The sequence below is a fragment of the Oreochromis aureus genome, linkage group 8 (genome assembly GCF_013358895.1).
Source record: "Oreochromis aureus strain Israel breed Guangdong linkage group 8, ZZ_aureus, whole genome shotgun sequence".
NCBI lineage: Eukaryota > Metazoa > Chordata > Actinopteri > Cichliformes > Cichlidae > Oreochromis > Oreochromis aureus.
In genome coordinates, this window is record NC_052949.1 from 285,216 (window position 1) to 304,918 (window position 19,703).

At 43.6% G+C, this 19,703-nt stretch overlaps 1 protein-coding gene across 1 annotated transcript in view; it reads right to left on the bottom strand.

The window, feature by feature from the left end:
• The window catches only part of jakmip3 (Janus kinase and microtubule interacting protein 3), a 79,290-nt gene extending 63,977 nt beyond the window's left edge, over nucleotides 1–15,313 (bottom strand). The window contains exons 1-7 of the mRNA XM_039616509.1: nucleotides 15,048–15,313; nucleotides 14,834–14,929; nucleotides 14,350–14,549; nucleotides 13,217–13,459; nucleotides 11,845–12,084; nucleotides 9,145–9,339; nucleotides 6,028–6,141 (exon numbers count right to left, since the gene is read on the bottom strand). Of these exons, the coding sequence (XP_039472443.1) occupies nucleotides 6,028–6,141; nucleotides 9,145–9,339; nucleotides 11,845–12,084; nucleotides 13,217–13,459; nucleotides 14,350–14,484 (927 nt within the window). The 5' untranslated portion in view covers nucleotides 14,485–14,549; nucleotides 14,834–14,929; nucleotides 15,048–15,313. The remainder of the gene's footprint in view (nucleotides 1–6,027; nucleotides 6,142–9,144; nucleotides 9,340–11,844; nucleotides 12,085–13,216; nucleotides 13,460–14,349; nucleotides 14,550–14,833; nucleotides 14,930–15,047) is intronic.
• Nucleotides 15,314–19,703: the final 4,390 nt, after the last annotated feature.

Below are 19,703 nucleotides of genomic sequence, written 5' to 3' on the forward strand. Positions count from 1 at the left end.
GTCTACTAAAATAGAAAGCGCACAATTAAACAATCAGTCCCAACTGCTCTGCCAGCCCTCATGGAACTGCCTCCGAGCCCACTGCATAGCCTCTCCTTTCCAGCACAGCCGCAGGCCAGAACTCGCCACATAATTAGCCATGACCATCTGTACCCCCAGCCTATAGAGTACAGTGGCTTGCAAAAGTATTTGGCCCCCTTGAACTTTCCCACATTTTGTCACATTACAGCCACAAACATGATTAAATTTTATTGGAATTCCAGGTGAAAGACCAATACAAAGTGGTGTACACGTGAGAAGTGGAACGAAAATCATACATGATTCCAAACATTTTTTACAAATAAATAACTGCAAAGTGGGGTGTGCGTAGTTATTCAGCCCCCTTTGGTCTGAGTGCAGTCAGCTGCCCATAGACATTGCCTGATGAGTGCTAATGACTAAAGAGAGTGCACCTGTGTGTAATCTAATGTCAGTACAAATACAGCTGCCCTGTGACGGCCTCAGAGGTTGTCTAAGAGAATATTGGGAGCAACAACACCATGAAGTCCAAAGAACACACCAGACAGGTCAGGGATAAAGTTATTGAGAAATTTAAAGCAGGCTTAGGCTACAAAAAGATTTCCCAAGCCTTGAACATCCCACGGAGCACTGTTCAAGCCATCATTCAGAAATGGAAGGAGTATGGCACAACTGTAAACCTACCAAGACAAGGCCGTCCACCTAAACTCACAGGCCGAACAAGGAGAGCGCTGATCAGAAATGATATGATATGATATGATTTGATATACCTTTATTAGTCCCACAAGGGGAAATTTCATAAGACTGCCGACCTATTGCACACAATGGCGGCGCCATCGTACCCTCCGACCATACATACATTACACAAAAACATCACATGGTGAAGACAGGTCAGAGAGGTATAACAATGGAAAATGCACCACATGAGGAAAGATAAGGAAAAAAAAAAAATAACTCCCCCCAGACTGAGCTCCAACAGGGAGATCAGTTTGAGAACAGAAAAAAACACCTCTGCACATAGCACATGAAAAAACTCTTAATACACCAAAGAAACACATGACAAGCAACAGGGGCGGGTAAAGGGTGAGAGACAGCCAATGTAGACAGCACATCCGGGCCTGCAGCCTATGCGCTGGTCTCCTTGATCCACCGTCAGCATCGGAAGGGAATAAGCGTCGACGGCGTTTGGAGGGGGGATGAGTGTATGTCTGCATGTGTATATATGTCTGTGTGTGTGTGTGTGTGTGTGTGTGCGTGTCCAGAGTTCAGCTGAGACAGTGTCCTTCACCCTGCCAGGCTAAGTAAACAGTCTTCCAGCCAACCCAGGTGGCCTTGCATAGAAAGGGAAGAACAGTCTAAACACAGTCGTTATCAGGGTGTTTTGTTCAGCTCCAGCCTTGAGACCACAGCTCGCGCCGAAGGGGTCTCTGCATGAAGTGATGGTGGTTTTTACTTTAGTGCGAACAACTCATATAAATTTCCAAGCAGTTCTACAGTCCAACACTGGTCTCTCAATCTCCTGTTGGAGAGCCGCGAGCTTCGCCATACTTGCGCTCTGTGATGTTGTCATTCTTGTGCCCAAAGAGCGGATTCTGAGAACTCACGACAGTGTGTCTCCCCGAGATGTCATCCAATTTACGCTCAGAGATGTTATGCCGAGCGAGCCCTTCCCTATCCGTGCTGCACTCAATGAGCCCATTTTGAGAAACTCACGCCTCTTCCCATCGTTTCAATCCCAGCGGGCAGCCTTGTGGGGGTTTGAACAGCCGGTTCCGCTTCTTTAGTTCTCCGGTAAGTCAGGGCCAAGCCACCTCCGATCAGCCAGAACCCTGTTACCATGGTTCCGAATAGGTAGATATCTGCCGAGATGGTTCCGAATAGGTAGATATCTTCAGCACTCAGGCTCACCCAAGCCCAAACTTCTCGTTGAGAAAGGGGTGTCAATTGCATTCAGAGACCAGTTGATCAAATCCATAATTCTGTTTTAGGTTTTAGAGAACAGACTGTGAGAGAGTGTTCCAGGGAAAAGTAATACAAAAAACACGAGACTAGACAAGGACACAAGAGGCTAAGCAGGGAAGCTAAGGGAGAGGAGGAGGAGAGGAGAAAAGTGCGACCGCCTTCGTCAAGAGCAAGAGCATTATGCAGCCAAGAGGCCCATGGTGACTCTGGACGAGCTGCAGAGATCTACAGCTCAGGTGGGGGAATCTGTCCATAGGACAACTATTAGTCGTGCACTGCACAAAGTTGGCCTTTATGGAAGAGTGGCAAGAAGAAAGCCATTGTTAACAGAAAACCATAAGAAGTCCCGTTTGCAGTTTGCCACAAGCCATGTGGGGGACACAGCAAACATGTGGAAGAAGGTGCTCTGGTCAGATGAGACCAAAATGGAACTTTTTGGCCAAAATGCAAAACGCTATGTGTGGTGGAAAACTAACACTGCACATCACTCTGAACACACCATCCCCACTGTCAAATATGGTGGTGGCAGCATCATGCTCTGGGGGTGCTTCTCTTCAGCAGGGACAGGGAAGCTGGTCAGAGTTGATGGGAAGATGGATGGAGCCAAATACAGGGCAATCTTGGAAGAAAACCTCTTGGAGTCTGCAAAAGACTTGAGACTGGGGCGGAGGTTCACCTTCCAGCAGGACAACGACCCTAAACATAAAGCCAGGGCAACAATGGAATGGTTTAAAACAAAACATATCCAAGTGTTAGAATGGCCCAGTCAAAGTCCAGATCTAAATCCAATCCAGAATCTGTGGCAAGATCTGAAAACTGCTGTTCACAAACGCTGTCCATCTAATCTGACTGAGCTGGAGCTCTTTTGCAAAGAAGAATGGGCAAGAATTTCAGTCTGTAGATGTGCAAAGCTGGTACAGACATACCCTGAAAGACTGGCAGCTGTAACTGCAGCAAAAGGTGGTTCTACAAAGTATTGACTCAGGGGGCTGAATAATTACGCACACCCCACTTTGCAGTTATTTATTTGTAAAAAATGTTTGGAATCACATATGATTTTCGTTCCATTTCTCATGTGTACACCACTTTGTATTGGTCTTTCACCTGGAATTCCAATAAAATTTAATCATGTTTGTGGCTGTAATGTGACAAAATGTGGAAAAGTTCAAGGGGGCCGAATACTTTTGCAAGCCACTGTACCTTTAACTTAAACGGCTGGAGAGCCAGATACCACTGGGTGATCCAGACGTTGAGATCCTTCATGCAGTGGAGCTATTGCAACAGTGTTTGGTCTGAATGAACATCACAAGAGATAATAACGAAGGCAGTCGACCACCCACCAAATTGCCAGACATTCCTTCTCCACCATGCTGAATATGGCCTCTGTCTCAGGGCAGTCGACCCCCCTTACCTGCTGGGGCAAAACAGCCCCGAGCCCAGTTTGAGGCATCCATCTGCAGAATGAAAGAAAGGGAAAAGTTAGGGGTGTGGAGCAGAGGTTCCCCACAGAAAGTCTCTTTGACCAGGTCAAATGCTGCCTGGCACTGACCCATCCACCTTCTCAGGTGAGATCAGACAAGGCGTTGGTCAGCTTCATGAAGCCAGACACAAACAGCCAGCCCCAAAAACCACCTCACGTCTTTTTTGGTCATGAGACGTAGGCAGGATGTTATAGCTGTAGTTTTCTCCATCTGTGGACGCACTTATCCATCTCCCAGGTGGTACTGCAGATACTGTACCTCTGTCTGTCCAACCGCACACTTCTTATGGTTGGCCGTCAGCCCTGCCTCAGCCACTCCAGGACCACTGGCACATGCTCCACATAGACTTTGCTATGGATCATAATGTAATCCAGGTAGGGAGCAGCATATGAAGTGTTTGGACGCAGCACTTGGTCCATGAGGCATTGGAAGGTGACTGGGGCTCAGAACAACAGAAGTGTGATGAACTGGTGCAAACTGTACAGAGTGGAGAAGGTCCGTTTTACTTAGACTCTGGAGACAAGGGTCTAGCCGCTGGATATATCCAGTACCTAACCAGTCCAGGAGCTCATCAACCCGGGGCATGGGATAAGCATCAAACTGTGATACCTCATTTACCTTGTGATAATCCACACAGGACCACATAGACCCATCTTTTCTTCACTACAAGAACTATGGGGTTACACCAGGAACTGTGGGATTCTTCTATTACTCCTATCTCCAGCATAGCAGCCAATATAGTGTGAGCTATTTGCTTTTATGTTCGGGGAATCTATAGGGAAGTGCATGCGCAGTCACTCAGGGTGCTTTTCAAAACGGTGCTCTGTGAGAGTGGTATGACCGGGCAGCAGGGAGAACACATCTGGAAAAAGCTTTTGCAATGCAGCAACTCATAAAATACAAAACTCTCCATAGAACAAACTATACAGGACAAAGGATGTTCCAAAAAGGTCTTGCAGACTCAAACATATGCAAACAGTGCAAAGGTAACTCTACTGAGAACTATATACACACTATATGGTCTTGTACACCTGTTCAGAGGTTGTGGCAGAGACTTATCCACATGGTTTAGTTGACATATCCCAACCTCAGCCAAGCTGTGCATCGTAGCTGATGTAAGTGAATTATATATGGAAACAAATACATCGCATAGTCCTCACTGTGTCAAGGGGGCCCGGAAGCCAGTATGTGAACGTGGACCGAAGTGCAGATCAAACATGGAGACAGCAGATAGATTTCTCACAGGCTTTATTACAAACACGAAAATAAACTTGAAACATGAGGAAGGGAAATGTGGTGTGTTCGGATGTGGAGTAACTGCAAATAAAGGAGAACATAGTTAGAAGGGAAGCGAAGGGAGCTGAACCAGAGGTAGATGAAGATTACTGGGTTTGAGTTGCTTACTTGGCAGGTGGAGCACGTGGGGCTCTGAGGGGCAAGGAGATGCTCCGGGTAGCATCGAGGAAGGCGAGTAACTGAGTTTGTTTCTGACCTTAATTCCTTGTGTTCCAGAGAGTTCCAGGCTTCTTCTCTTTGTGTGCATGGTCCAGGGCCCTGGTGCTGGGGTTGCCCATTTTCTGGTTGGGACCGTGTTTGTGTGGGGGTGCACTGCATCCCCTTGGCTGCTTCACCTGGTGGGGTGGGTAGGCCCACACTGAGATGTCCGGTCTGTGCCTTGGGGGCTTTTGAGTACCTGCAGGCTTATATGCTGAGAACTACATGCTTTTTCCCCCCCGCTTCTTCTGACAACACAACACTAACACATGTAATATCATGAGGGGGAATATATGCCTCACAGGCCTCAATCGGTAGGACTTTGCTCACTGTGCTGCGCAGCCATTAATTACACTATAGTCATTACAGTTCAGGACACATCACCACATCACATCACCACACCACATCACCCACCAACCTCTGTGATACCCAGAGGTTGGTGGGTGGGCTGCTGAGGCGGCGATGAGCACTGTTGACCAGATGTCATCTGCTCATGTCTCCTCAATTCTAATAGCAGTCTAATTTTCACACAGTCACCCAACAGGCCACCACTGCACTACAAAGATACATACTGCTCATACAAATGCTCACAATCTTTCTCTCTCCCACATATGACAAAATTGTCTGTTTGAGAATCTTGCTTTGTTGTGTCTTTCAGGTGCTATGTGTGTTTTTTCTTGAATGTGTTTTGTTACAGATGCAGCAGTTGGAGACCCTGTTTGCATCAACCTAGACTCCCCACCCCGCCTTCACCAAACTGGCCTTCAACCTCCTGTCTGCTTCGGCACAACACCCACTCTGATAATAATGTAAAAAAATAAAATATGTAAAGAAAAAAAAAGATTAACAATAGGAGCCTACAGAGAGTCTATAGTGCTCCTCTTGGTAAAACAAATGTGTTTGGCACAACAAAGCATTCAGGCCATGATTCTGTTTCCTAAAACTACCGCACATGACAGGTAAAAAGATAAATAAAGAAATGAGCAAGCACAATGGGTCCAATACAAGGTTTCGTGTGTGTGTGTGTGTGTGTGTGTGTGTGTGTGTGTGTGTGTGTGTGTGCGCGCTTTACCAATTCGTTGCGTTCTTCTGACAGTAGAGCGTTTCTATCCTCTAACTTCCTGACGACGGCACTGAGCTCAGCTATCTTCAGCTGAAACCTCCGAGTGTCACGATCCTCCTGAGACTGAGCACAAGAACGACAGCCCAGGTCAAAGGTCAGCCATCAACCAAATACCTAACTGCAAACTGCATTCAGGCCCCATCAGCGTGGTAGCATGCAAACACATGAAAAATATATAGTTTCTTTTGTATTTTCATACAATAGGAAGTTCTTCAACACTGAATTACTAAAAATATAATTTTAAACAAACTGAAAATCAAACAGAACAAACTGAGATCTTAAAATAATTCAGTAACAGTACAAAAGGTGTCAAAAGGTGAACCTCTAAGGAACTCGAAGGCACAAAGTCAACATACCTTTACAGAGGACTTTACAAGTGATTATAGACATCCCATTTTAATGCCATGGGTCTTAGAGTCTTCTATCACTCTCTGATAACTAGTCAGTAAAATGAGACACCTTTATTATAAAAGGTCCATGAGAAAGTTGAGTGCATCTTTCTGCTAGAGTGCAAAACGTCAGAGGTCTGGTTAGCTTCAGGCCAAGTTTGTTTTAAAAGCCTAAGTTTTCTTTGTTTCTCTCTGACTACCTTAGCCCTTTTAGCCTGGTCCGTAGAAGAAGACTGCACATGTAGTTTGTGTAGACATCAAATTTCTTGAGGTGACACAGCAAAAAGTTTGGCTGAAGTCAACCTGTTATTGGCCTTAATTTCCGGTCTCAAATTAGCGTGGATGGTAACTCAGGACTTTACCATGCTGTACACTTCAAGACTGTTAGGATGGCTAGGAAGGCCCTGAAACACTCTCCTGGGCAACTGGGATATTATTTATAAGAAAGGTGCCCCTGGTGGTATACTTTGAGAGGAGTACGGCGCGACTCAGCCTAACTATTAGGGGGTTTTATACTGTGTTATTTAAAACGTGTTGGATATTAGTAGTCATAGAGCAATCATTAGGTCAAGTACCATCTCAACAATGATTATGAAACTGACCTCCCAGCCCACTGTTCGTCAGTGGTGCTAGTTTCAGTCATTGTGCAAATGTTCTGTTTATAAGGTTGGAAATTTGCAGTCAGACTGAAGAAGTCACCTGGATGAGTGACAAAAAGTTTCTCCCACTGAAAACGTCCAGATAAACAGAATCAACCTTTTGGGATTTACTTACCTGGATGATAGAGCATGCATCAAGATACCAACTCAACAGTTTGGAAAGGGTTAGTGTTAACACATTAAAACACAGTTTATATGAACTATATTTGAAGAGTTTCAGTCAGGTTTCAGAGCTCATCACAGTAAACAGCTTTAGTGAAGGTTACAAATGATCTGTCCAGTAGACCTCAGTACAGTGTTCTATGATGCTGAGCATTTTTGTTACAGCGATTAGAAAATGCACTGCTGTGGTTTCTTTAATCATATCTAAATAATAGACTCCAATTTCTCCATGTAAATAGGGAGTCTTCTTTACACACTTAAGTTAATTATAAAGTTCCACAAGGTTCTGCGCTAGGGCAAATATCAGTATCAGGGCAGTGCTATTCAAAGGCGTGCCATTCATTTTTACTGCTATGAGGATAATACCCAACTTTATCTACCCATGAGGGAATGTCTTAAAGACATAAAGACCGCTAACTTTCTGCTTCTTAATTCAGATCAGACTGAGGTTATTGTACTCGGCCCTGAAAATCTTAGAAATATGGTATCTAACCAGATTCTTACTCTGGATGGCATTACCTTGGCCTCCAGTAACACTGTGAGGAACCTTGGAGTCATTTTTGACCAGGACATGTCCTTCAATGCACATATTAAACAAATATGTAAGACTGCTTTCTTCCATTTGTGCAACATCTCTAAAGTTAGAAATATCCTGTCTCAGAGTGATGCTGAAAAACTAGTTCATGCATTTATTACTTCCAGGCTGGACTACTGTAATTCATTATTATCAGGATGTCCTAAAAACTCGCTGAAAAGCCTTCAGCTGATCCAAAATGCTGCAGCAAGGGTACTGACAGGGACTAGAAAGACAGAGCAGATTTCTCCTGTTTTGGCTTCCCTTCATTGGCTTCCTGTTAAATCCAGAATTCAAAATCCTGCTCCTCACATACAAGGTCTTAAATAATCAGGCCCCATCTTATCTTAATGACCTTGTAGTACCATATCACCCTATTAGAGCACTTCGCTCTCACACTGCAGGCCTACTTGTTGTTCCTAGAGTATTTAAAAGTAGAATGGGAGGCAGAGCCTTCAGTTTTCAGGCCCCTCTTCTGTACACACTCATTCTACTTTTAAGATTAGGCTTCAGTTTTTAAAAATCTCTCTCAACACAAGACCAGAGCACTGTCTTGGTATTGGTACTTGCTGTGGTCCCTGATGCTGTTTGTCCTCCACAGTATTAGTTACCTGAACACATAATCTTATTTGTGTACAGGTTTTTGGATGGCTCAGTGAATGTTGAGTATTGATAGATGATGAAGAAGGAGCCTGACGTGGGATGTAAAAAAATACACAGAGCCCCCGAGAGCTGACATTGGGGAATGTTTGCTGGATTATTTTAGCTAAAGTGTTGCCTTCCTTCTGGTCTATGTGAACAGTGAAGGGAAACACTGCAGACACCACAATAGAGAGATGCTGTGCCAGTTTAACTCTCTGTAAACAGCTGATCTCTAGCAGCATCCAGCTGCTCCATAGGTATTATTCTCTCTTTGACTGCTGCGGTTTGGTCTGTGGTGCTGTGAATATTGTATTTGGTGAATACAGCAGGCTTGTATCACTAAAGTCACAATCATAAATCGCAGCCGTGACGACAGGCTCAGTCCCAGTGATACATGTCTGCAGAGATAATCCCTGCTACAGTCAGCAGAGAGTTGCTGAATCTGCTTTTCTTTCTGACTGCACTGGTGCAGGCTTGTGCATGGCACACAGCTGAGGGTGACACAGTACATAAGTCATGAATCAGTATCACAACACAAACAGGAACTCCCACTGTAATGCTCTGGGGCTTCTGCGACATGAAGCAAATGAGATGGCTTTTTCACATGCAGTTTAAACAAGCAGGAAGAGGCGGAGCTTACAATGTGAGGAGCGTTGTTGGGGTTGGGGTTAAGAGTGGGGTGGTTTAGCCCCGCCCTCTGTGCATCTCTCAGGGCTGCAATTTGCTGTTCAGCAGCCTGAGTCTGCAGCTGGAGGCGGTGGGCGTGTCCAGCCTGCAGACCGAGGGCTTTGTCCAAAACACTGACAGCTCTGTCCTTCAGCTTTATCTCATCCATCTGCGCACAGACAGGTGAGAGACAGACATTAAGACAGGTTAGAGGAAACGGGGTTAGTCAGCTACGTCCTTCAGTTTTCTCTCTCTTCAGTCAGGCGAGACGCAGACAGGTGAGACGGACAGGTGAGAGACAGACAGCGAGACAGATTAGAGGACGCAAGGTTAGTCAGCTTTGTCTTTGTTTTATCAGAGACAGGTGAGTGGTGAGAACTGAGGCTTGGGTTATTTCAAACACACCGGTGAGAGTCAGGTCCAGAAAAGACTTTCTAGTCTTTCTAATGTAAAATGAAGCAGGTGATTCTTGTACCTGAATAACTTGTGTATAGTACACTGAGTATCCTGAGCTTCAGGTTTGTCCAGAGAAATCTGGAGGTGCACACGCTCATAAACAAGCTAGAGTCATAAAGTTTTGTGACTCTGCCCATGATAAATTATTTTGGCTGATGTCTCAGGTAACTTTTGCAGGATGTTAGTGCAGCTGCTTTGGTGCTGGATCCAGTTTGCATCTGTGATTTTACTGTGAACTTCAAACTCCAGCTGCACACCGCTTGCTTAATCATATGTTTCCAACTCCATCATATGTAAGTGAGTAGTACGTTTTACTTACACAATCACTAACCTAAAAGGTGAGATTAGTGCAACCTGGTAACCACCCACATAAAGTCTTGGAGTGGGGTGTGAATTTGTCCGTTCTACCTTAAATGAAGTATCTGAGGGAGGGTTCGGGTTCCGAGGACATTGGTCAAAATGAAATCTTGAAAAGTTTTCGTTCCAGTATCAGTATCATGGAACCTTGTACATGATACTGGTTTCTGGTTAGTAATGTGTACGTGATAAAATCACAGAGTTGTTAACTTTGAGAGAAATAAGTTGGGCCAGCATCTTAGGTTAATCTCTTAGGTCATCGGTGTCCCCTAAGCTGATTATAACACGCTCAGCACTTCCATCTTTCTCCATCTAAAGGATTTTCTGACTCCCAAAGGCTTCTACAGTCAAGTTCAAAGGTCATGTCAGTCAGCACTAATGAAACACTGAACGAGGCACATGTTAAATATTTCTGGTTTGATTGCAGTTGGATGACTTCAGGTTCAAATGTCCAAATTGTTGAGTTTAGTATGAGTTTGTGTTGCCTTAAGATTAAAGCATGCTCAGGTCAAACACCCTCAGGTTGAATTCATCGTTGTCCCCAGTGGAGTTTCAGTGAGCCGGTGTTCAGCCTCTGTTTGTACTGCACCAGTCTGTGTTTGTGTTGTTCTGCTGCTGAGCTCTGCCGTACCACTCCGTGTTAGTCATGTATTCACTTTCATAATAATGCATTTATTCATCAGAGTCCACCAGAGGAACACTCCAGTTTTAGTGGCTCATTCATCTGCCAGTTTCACGTTTTTCATCTTATTCAGAGACAAGTTGCACGATGTCTATGGTTTAATATTTTTAAGTGACTGAGCAACGACAGGTGCTTGCTCAATGCTTTGGTCAGGTTTAAACTCTGCATCCAAACAGAAAACGACCCTTCACGCTCATTTTCTATTAAAAAAAAATGCTGCTGGATTGATGATTCCCAGGTTTCCAGAGTCACAGCAGTTGGGAATTTCATCTTAACCGGGGCTTCATTTTTGCCAGAATGCATTTTTGATTTTTTTATGAGCATAAATCTGCAGAAAGTCAAATTCTACATTTAAATTTTGTTTTTATTTTTTCATCAGAACATTACACAACTCCACCAAACCTGCAGTGGAAGAATAAACAACTAAAATTGTCTATAAACATTAATATAGTGAAACACTCAATTATAATCCATCAAATTCTACTGTGTGTTAAAGACAGAGCTGTGATGCTGATAAATCTGTTTACTTACAGTCGCCATTTTTAGTCTCCTGTCTTCAAATGAGCTGAACTTTATTATTTTAGTAGACATTCTCCAATTATACTGAACAAAGTGTTTAGAGCACACACGTGCTCATATGCTTTGGAAGTCACATTTTACGCCAACTCCCGCACTGACTGCCCAGGGTCGTTATCTCCACGGAAGATGCAAACCAGGCCGCCCCCGAGCAACATGGCGGAGGACTTTCATCGATCATCTACCCACCTTAGATGTTGCATGGGATGAGGCCGAAGCAGCTGCAGCTGACCGATTATGCTGGCGAAGACTTGGCACCCAATGCGCTGAACAGCGCAGGAGGACCCAAGTCTAAAGTAAAGACATGCTCATACAGCACTTTACTCTCACACAAATGCTATGTGCTGTGTGCAGCAGCTGTGTTTCTTTCATTCTGTCCTCTGTGTTTAACCTCTTTATATTTTCCCAGAGTCTAGGTTTACCTTTCTTTGTACTGCTAATAGTAAAGCTGTCAATGTTTGTGATATGTCAGACGCTTCAGTATCCAAACCACCAACCTTCTGATTAGCAGATGACCCGCTCGTCCATCTCAACATACAGCGCCTGGTTATGTGTAACTATCATGAATGTGTAAACAGTCATGTGTGCGTCACAGGCTCCTACCAGGCGGCGAATCTCTCTCTCACAGTCTCTCTTGGTCCTGTTAAGCTCCTCTTGGTGTTGATGATGAGCTGATCGCAGCTCGGCTGCTCTGGCCTGGCAGGCCTGCTGAGCCGATGTCAGCGCCTCCTCAGCATTCCTCTTTGCTCCCCTCAGCTCAAGAATCTCGTGTTGGAAGCGACAACGCTCCGCCTCCCAGCTCCTTCTCGCCTCCTCCACTTCCCCCAGCAGGGCGCTCCTCACCTGAATAGCATGAGAACGAAGAGTCAATGGTGTCCTCTGGCGTTAAAGAATGAATACAGCCCAGTTGCAGGTATTAAAGCTACTGTGCTGCAGGGGTCGTCTTCACACACTGAGGTTAATTATGGAGTTCCACAGGGTTCAGTGCTAGGACCAATTCTGTTTACATTATACATGCTTCCCTTAGGCAGCATCATTAGAAGACATAGCATACATTTTCACTGCTATGCAGATGACACCCATGCAGATGGACATCTGTCCATGAAGCCAGGTAACTGCAGGAATGTCTTAAAGACATAAAGACCTGGATGGCCGCTAACTTTCTGCTTCTTAATTCAGATCAAACTGAGGTTATTGTACTCGGCCCTGAAAATCTTAGAAATATGGTATCTAACCGGGAATACATTTTGAGGGGTTGTATGTTTGGCAGTTTTTGGAACTTGGAGCCTGAGGCAGGAAGACCAGCAACAAGACCACCCACCCCTCCCAAAAGCTGCCCTACCAGCCAAACCAAAAGCTACCAGCGTTGACCAAAAGCTAAAAGGAAGTACCAGCTACTAACCAAATTATCACAATTAATTATTTAATTAATTAATCAGCTAATTCAGGGTTGAAATTGACCCAGACTTAACTCAGAGCCTTGGATCACCCGAAGTAAACAGATAAAGCTTTATTTTCCAACAGCTACTAAGCCTAAAATGAGGAGGATTAGAAATTAAACATAACAGACTACATTGTTTCTGCAGTGAAATTGCAGAGGCAGCAGCAGTAAATGATATTTATTACTGGGATGTGCAGAAGCTGAGAACAGCTGATCTGCTGGCCTGCTTCATGGCCTGCCTGTGTCCCGTGCTTGAGTTAAATTCCACTCTTTGCCAACCTCTTATGTCATTTGTACAGTGTGATGCACCCATACACTATAGGTGCAACTCGTTAACCAAGCTAGCTAGCATTAGCTGATAACTTAGCACTCCACCCTCATCCAAATATATTTGTCTCAAGAGACAAACATCACCGTGGCCAAGTTCATATTATATGTGTGTACAGTGGAGGAGGGGCTTAATGCTGTGAACACAATATGGACAGATGGATGGTGACGGACAAGAGCCAGACAGGTGTGCTTTAGGTGGCTCACCTTGTCTGTGGATCCATCCCTTAAGGTGAGCACCAGTCCATTAAGACGTTGGATTTCACCATCTTTGATCTTTATGACCCTCATGAGCTCCATCTCATGTTGCCGTAGTAACGTCTCCCGGGTGAGTGCAAGCTCCTTCTGCTTCTCCTCATGGAGTTTGGTCCTCAGCTCAGTCACAGCAACTGCGGCCCGGTGATGCTCTGCCTTCAGCTCCTGACTTTTCTCCCTCTCCAGTCGGCTCACCTACAGTACTCAGTATTATCATTACATTACTCTCAGTACTGTGAAATTTTTGTAGTAATCTTTGTGGTAATCTGGGTTTTTTCTTGATGCATACTCAATCATCCAGGTAAGAAAATCCCAAAGTTTGATTCTGTTCATCTGGATGTTTTCAGTGGGAGAAACGTTTCATCATCATCAGGTTACTTCTTCAGTCTCAGCTGACTGCAGGTTTCAACCTTATAAACAGGACGTTTGTATAATGACTGAAACTAGCACAACTGAATAAACAATGGGCTGTGAGGCTAGTTCCCCCCCACAGAGTAACATAGTGTACGCTGTTAAGTGCCAGGAGGATTGCCAGGATTTCTACATCGGGAAAACCAAACAACCTCTGGCTAAGCGGATGGCACAACACAGAAGAGCCACCTCGTCAGGCCAGGACTCTGCAGTCTATTTATACCTACAGGCCAGTGGACACTCTTTCAATGATGAGGATGTACACATCCTGGACAGGGAGGAATGCTGGTTTGAGGGCGGAGTCAAGGAGGCCATTTATGTGAAAAGGGAAAGACCATCTGTGAACTGAGGAGGGGGCCTAAGGGTCCATCACCATCTTATAATGCTGTGATTGCAGCCATTCCCCAACTACCTGTGAATGGGACTCATGGACACTGATCAGTGGTCATGTCACTTTGCATATTAATGATCATAAACTGACCTCACAGCCCATTGTTCATTCAGTTGGCTACTTTCAGTTATTGTGCAATGAACTGTCTATAAGGTTGGGGAAACCTGCAGTCAGCTGAGACTGAAGAAGTCACTTGGATGATGATAAAACATTTTCTCCCACTGAAAACGTCCAAATGAACAGGATCAACTTTTTGGGATACTCTGGGTTTTGTAGTCCTTACCTTGTTCTTTTCCTGTTGTAGTTCGATCTGGATCTCTGTCAGTTTTGCTCTGAGCTCCTCATTGGCTGCTTGAAGAGTTGCCATGGTGTCCAGTCGCTCCCCCTTACCCCGCCCTCCTGCTCCTCGCTTTGACATCACCACCTGCAGGCTCCACCCCCCACTCAAATGTTTGTCAATCTGAGGTTTGAGTACATCTGCACCTGTGCTCACACACACAACCAAAAACATACAGTAAGTATAAGTAGATCAAGTCACACTACCACACTACTGGCGACCATGCTGAAATCTCTCCAGGCAGCTATTTGGGTAGTTATTTTGAAACACTGCATTAACTCCTAGTTACCATCAGTGATGATCCCAACCCAAACTACTGAAGAATATACCCAAAAATGGACCACACGTCTGCCAAGAGAATGTCTGAGAATATCCATCCACAACATGAAGACAGTCATTAATCTGCTGCGGCATGGTTTGGATTACACACCTGTGAAAACGTCCTGATCCTCAGCTTCACATCCACACTGAGAGGGTTTCTTTTCTGAGGCATTCTAATGTTTGGTGGCCATGGGCTTTAGTTATACTAAGAGTGGAGAGCAATCAATCAAACAATCAATTTTACTCACAAAACCAAAACACAAAAACCTCATCCAGCGCAGGAAACCAGAACCAGAATCATGGTTGATAAATCTGATGAAAACCTCTGTAAGTGTCTGACATCATTCCAAAATAAGGTCCAAGAAGCTTTTTTCCCTCGAAGTTAAACTTATAGCATGAGCAGGTTACAGATCTTCACCGGCAAAGGAGAACTATATTCCAGTGTGGTAGCGCAGCTGCATACTGCTGTACAAAGCAGTACACAGAGGTAGTAGTAGTACTCTGCAACTGTGGCTGCACAGCTAGATGCCTTCTTACTCACCTGGCACTGATCACATGTTCGATGTCTGACAGGTGACTTCTCTTAAAGAACAAATACATGACTGTTTCCATGGCAACAGCAGCAACACATAGCAGTTGTCATCAACATATTCACACACACACACACACACACACACACACACACACACACACACACACACCTGAGGGTCTAACTGATAAATCACTCACCATCCAAATGAAAGCCCTGGACACTGCATTGCTTTGTGTGTGTGTGTGTGTGTGTGTGTGTGTGTGTGTGTGTGTGTGTGTGTGTCAGTAGATTAGCCTTCTCTCCACAGCATGCTAACAGCAGCTAGTTCAGTGTGTGTCAAAGTGTGTGTGCTGCTAGCTTCAGCCTGCCTCCACCTGCCTGCCTGTGTGTGTGTGTCTGTCTGTCTCTCTGCCTGTGTGTGTGTGTCTGTCTGTTTCTCTGCCTGTGTGTGTGTGTCTGTCTGTCTCTCTACCTGTGTGTGTGTTAGCAGTTAGCTCCTGTCAGAGTGTGTTTGTGTGTCTGAGCTGTTAGCATCTCTGCAGCCTCTGCTGGCGTCACCTCCTCCTCTTCCTCCTCCCAGCATCCCTCACTCTGGAAGCTGAGCCCTCTGAGTTATGTCTCCCTCTGCTGGTCACTCACCTCCATGACACCTCACTGTTTCTTCTTGCTGCTCCTCATCTCCACATGGCTGATGAAAGGCTGGCTTTTGTCTCCATGATAAAAATGATCATGAAACAGGAAAAACGTGAAAACTGTGATTTGAGACACACAGGTGATGAGCAAACTGGACACAGGTTTGCAGAATAAAGATCAGAACAGGAAGTGAAAGAAAATGAATAAAGACGACAGCTGGTTCATTAAGATAAGTTGTTCATATTTACTATTGAAGTATTAATTACTGAAAAATATGATAGGAGTGGGCTCTAACCATAGCTAACCATAGCTGGACTGGCCGATGGTGATTTTTCGTTTTTATGGGCCAATTGTTTTTTGTTGTTGTTGGGTTTTTGTTTTGTTTTTTGGTAACGGTATAAACAATGAAAAGTGGTGGATTGCCCAGATGCTGGCAGATGTGTAAAAATAACTCAATTGTTTGGTGGTGGCTATGGCGGAGCTTCCATAGAGGCCAGCAGGTGGATGAGGGAACAATCCCAGATAGAAAATATCCATTGAAACAATGTTAAATCAATATCAGGCAATTCTATTGAATCAACGTTGAAATCTGATATTGATGTAACGTCACTTTTGCACCCTCTGTTAATGTTGAAACGTCAGAATTTGATATTGAATCAATCTTGAACGCTGACACTGTTTTAAAGTCATCTTTTCAAACACTGTTAATGTTGAAACAATGTTAGAGTCTGATATTGAATCACTGAACTCTGATGTTGATTTTCCATCACTTTGCACCCTTGGTTACTATTGAAACAATAAAATCATGATTAAAAATCAGTACTTAAAAAACAGTACTTAATAGGCAATTCTATCAATACTAAACCACTGCAAATTGCTAGCAATACTTAAACCTGCAAAAAAGACAATTGTGTATGATCCACAAACAGGAAACCCATTATATGCTGGACATTATCTTACAATTTGTCATGTCCATAATAATACCGCTATAATAAGAAGCATCTGGCATCATGTAAACAAACAAACAAAAAAAAGACTGACATCTCTGTATCAATAACAAAGTAATTTATTACTGAAAAAAAAAAGTTGTGTTACATGTATTGGTTACAAGTCACGTTTTTTTTTTTTTTTTTAAAGTTTACTCTAGGATCGGGCTGGATATCGACCATTCTGCGCCACCCATGTGATCTGGAGCGTAGCAGAGACATTTCTGCTCTGCTTGGGTGAAGGCAAACTCAGAAACAGCGTTTACCCCCACCTGCGGAGTCAGGCCATCTAGGACACAAACAAACACAAAAAGATGAAAAAAAAAAAAGGCCAGATTAGAGCTTAAACATGAATAACCTCTTGTCAATTATCTTCAGCAGGGAGAAAGCATCTAAACTACTAGGCTGATTAATATGAAAGTCACAAGGCAGAAATCAGCAAACTGCTGCCTCACTTTGATTCTCAAAGAGCCATTAGCTGAAAAGCTCAATGCCTATTTTTGCAGAGATAAAATGAATAAACCAAACTATTTGCAGTGAAATGCATTTCTATTCCTGTTTGTTGGATCTTCCAATGACAGCCTGCTGTGTTATATTCAAGCAGAACATACAGGAGAAGGCCATTTTTAAGCAGTTTAACCGAATTTGACAATTTTTAAATTTCTGGGTTAGAAAAGTCACATAACCTTTAAGAACTGACCATTGCTTCATTTGCCTCCAGTCATTGCAGAGGTGTTCATCTCATCTATGTTGTTAAATGGCTAATCCAGAGGCAATACCCCAGCATCAACAGGTTCAGTGCTGCAGGATTAACGAAAAGCTCTGAACACCTCACGGAGGTCCCCAACTTCTCTGGTCAGCTCTGTCACCATGATTATAAGTTTTTAGAAGGCTGCATGTGTTGGAAAGAATAATAACACAAAGAATACTGGCTTGTGATAAATTGGAAAAGCATTGTGATGAGAAAAATAACGACATCAATAAGTGATGGCTTCACATTTTGCATTCAGGTTTAAGTAGTTCAATCTGTTAAAACTGTTTACAATTTAGCCTTTTAACATAAATGAAATCCTATGTAAAATGTCATAATACAACATTTTAGAACTTGCCTCAGAAATCTAAACAAGCAAAATATGATGACATTCAACAGCATAAATTAGTGTTTGAAGTTAAGATTACAATGAAATTGTGATGCAGCTCATTGTTTCAAAGCATACCGTCGTTAGAGAAGGCACTGAACACAGACTATTTGCTGGGGAGGTTGGCGAAAGGAGGCGGCTGGGGCATCATGTTGGGGGCAGACTGCAGAGCAGTCGAGGCTGTTTAGAAAAATGTTTTAAAAATTAAAGATTAAATACAACTCGTCTACAAAGGTTCCTGTTCTCACACTCACACACACACACACACACACACACACACACACACACACACACAGTAAACATTACATTATTACCTGGTACTGTCACACGTGGGGCCTGAGGAAACTTTTTTTTTTTTTGGAGGTTGCCATCATCAGGGTCTGTAACTGTATAAGGGATTTGGTCTAAAAGAAAAACAACCAACCAACCAACCAAACAATTAGTATTGAACTGCATTGTGTTTTTTGCTTATTTTGTCTTAAGTTGTTAGTTTTTAAAATGGTTAGAAACTAACAATTTGAAGACAAGAGTATATTACTTGTTTATGGTTGGATTGTACTTTACTGATCTGAAATTAGAAAATGAAAAAAAAAGCACAGTGTTAATAAAAAGAGGAAAAACATGATATTCAAAATAAGTTCAAGATAAGTTCCAGGTAGGAAACATTCATTATTAAAGTCACGGAAACGGAAAGTCACGTGGGCATGCCACGTGATCATTAGGTCTCAGGAGACTCCTTCAGGTGTTTATAAATGAAAGCGGGTGCGGTCAAATCTTCAAATGTAACACACTCGTACACATTTGTAGAGGCAACTTTACGTTTCTGGATCATATTGCACACATTTGTAAGTCTCGTCTGAATGCTGGACACTCGGAGACCTGTGTCTCTGAGTGGGAGACCAGAGATCACATTAACATGTGTATCCCTGTATTAACAAACATGCCATATTGGCCCAGTTTATTTTTCTTATCATCGTTGTGAGGAGACCATAAATAGCATTTGCATTTTCTGTTGTACAGTTCATTTGCTGTCATGGAGTCTGTGTTATGGATAAAAAGTGTCTTTTTTTGTTTCAAAATAGCTGATAACTATCGCTGATAGCTGCCAACATCTGCAAACAAATATAAGTATTAACACTGTAATGCCTCTTTTATGTTTATATTTGATTTGCATTCATCTGGTGCCTGTAGAATGGTAGACCAGAGCTGCGATTCCCATTTTTGAAAAAGGGGGGCCGGAGGGTGTGCTTCAATTACTGGGGCATGGCTCTGCTCAGTCACCTGGGAAAAGTTTATTCCAGACTACCGGAAAAGAAGATCCAGCCAACAGCTGAAAACTGGATGTAGTAGTAGAAATGCAGGTTCTGACCTGGCTGTGGAACAGCGGTCCAGATCTTCACCCTTCCAGGATGGATGGAAGGATGATGAGACTTCGACCATTCAGGCTACATTTGCTTTGTAGACTTCGAGAGTGTATATTGACTGGGGTGAGAGTTGGCACCTCCAAGACTGAGACCTTGATTATTGGCTGGAAAACAGTCGAATGCTTCCTATGGGTTGGGGTAGAGAAGTTGGCTCAAGTGAAGCAGAAGCATTAAAGTACCTTTTGGAGTTGGACCAGCACATTGGTGCAGAGTAATGAAGGCATTGTACCGGACTGTAGTGATGAAGATAGAAGTGAGCCAGAAC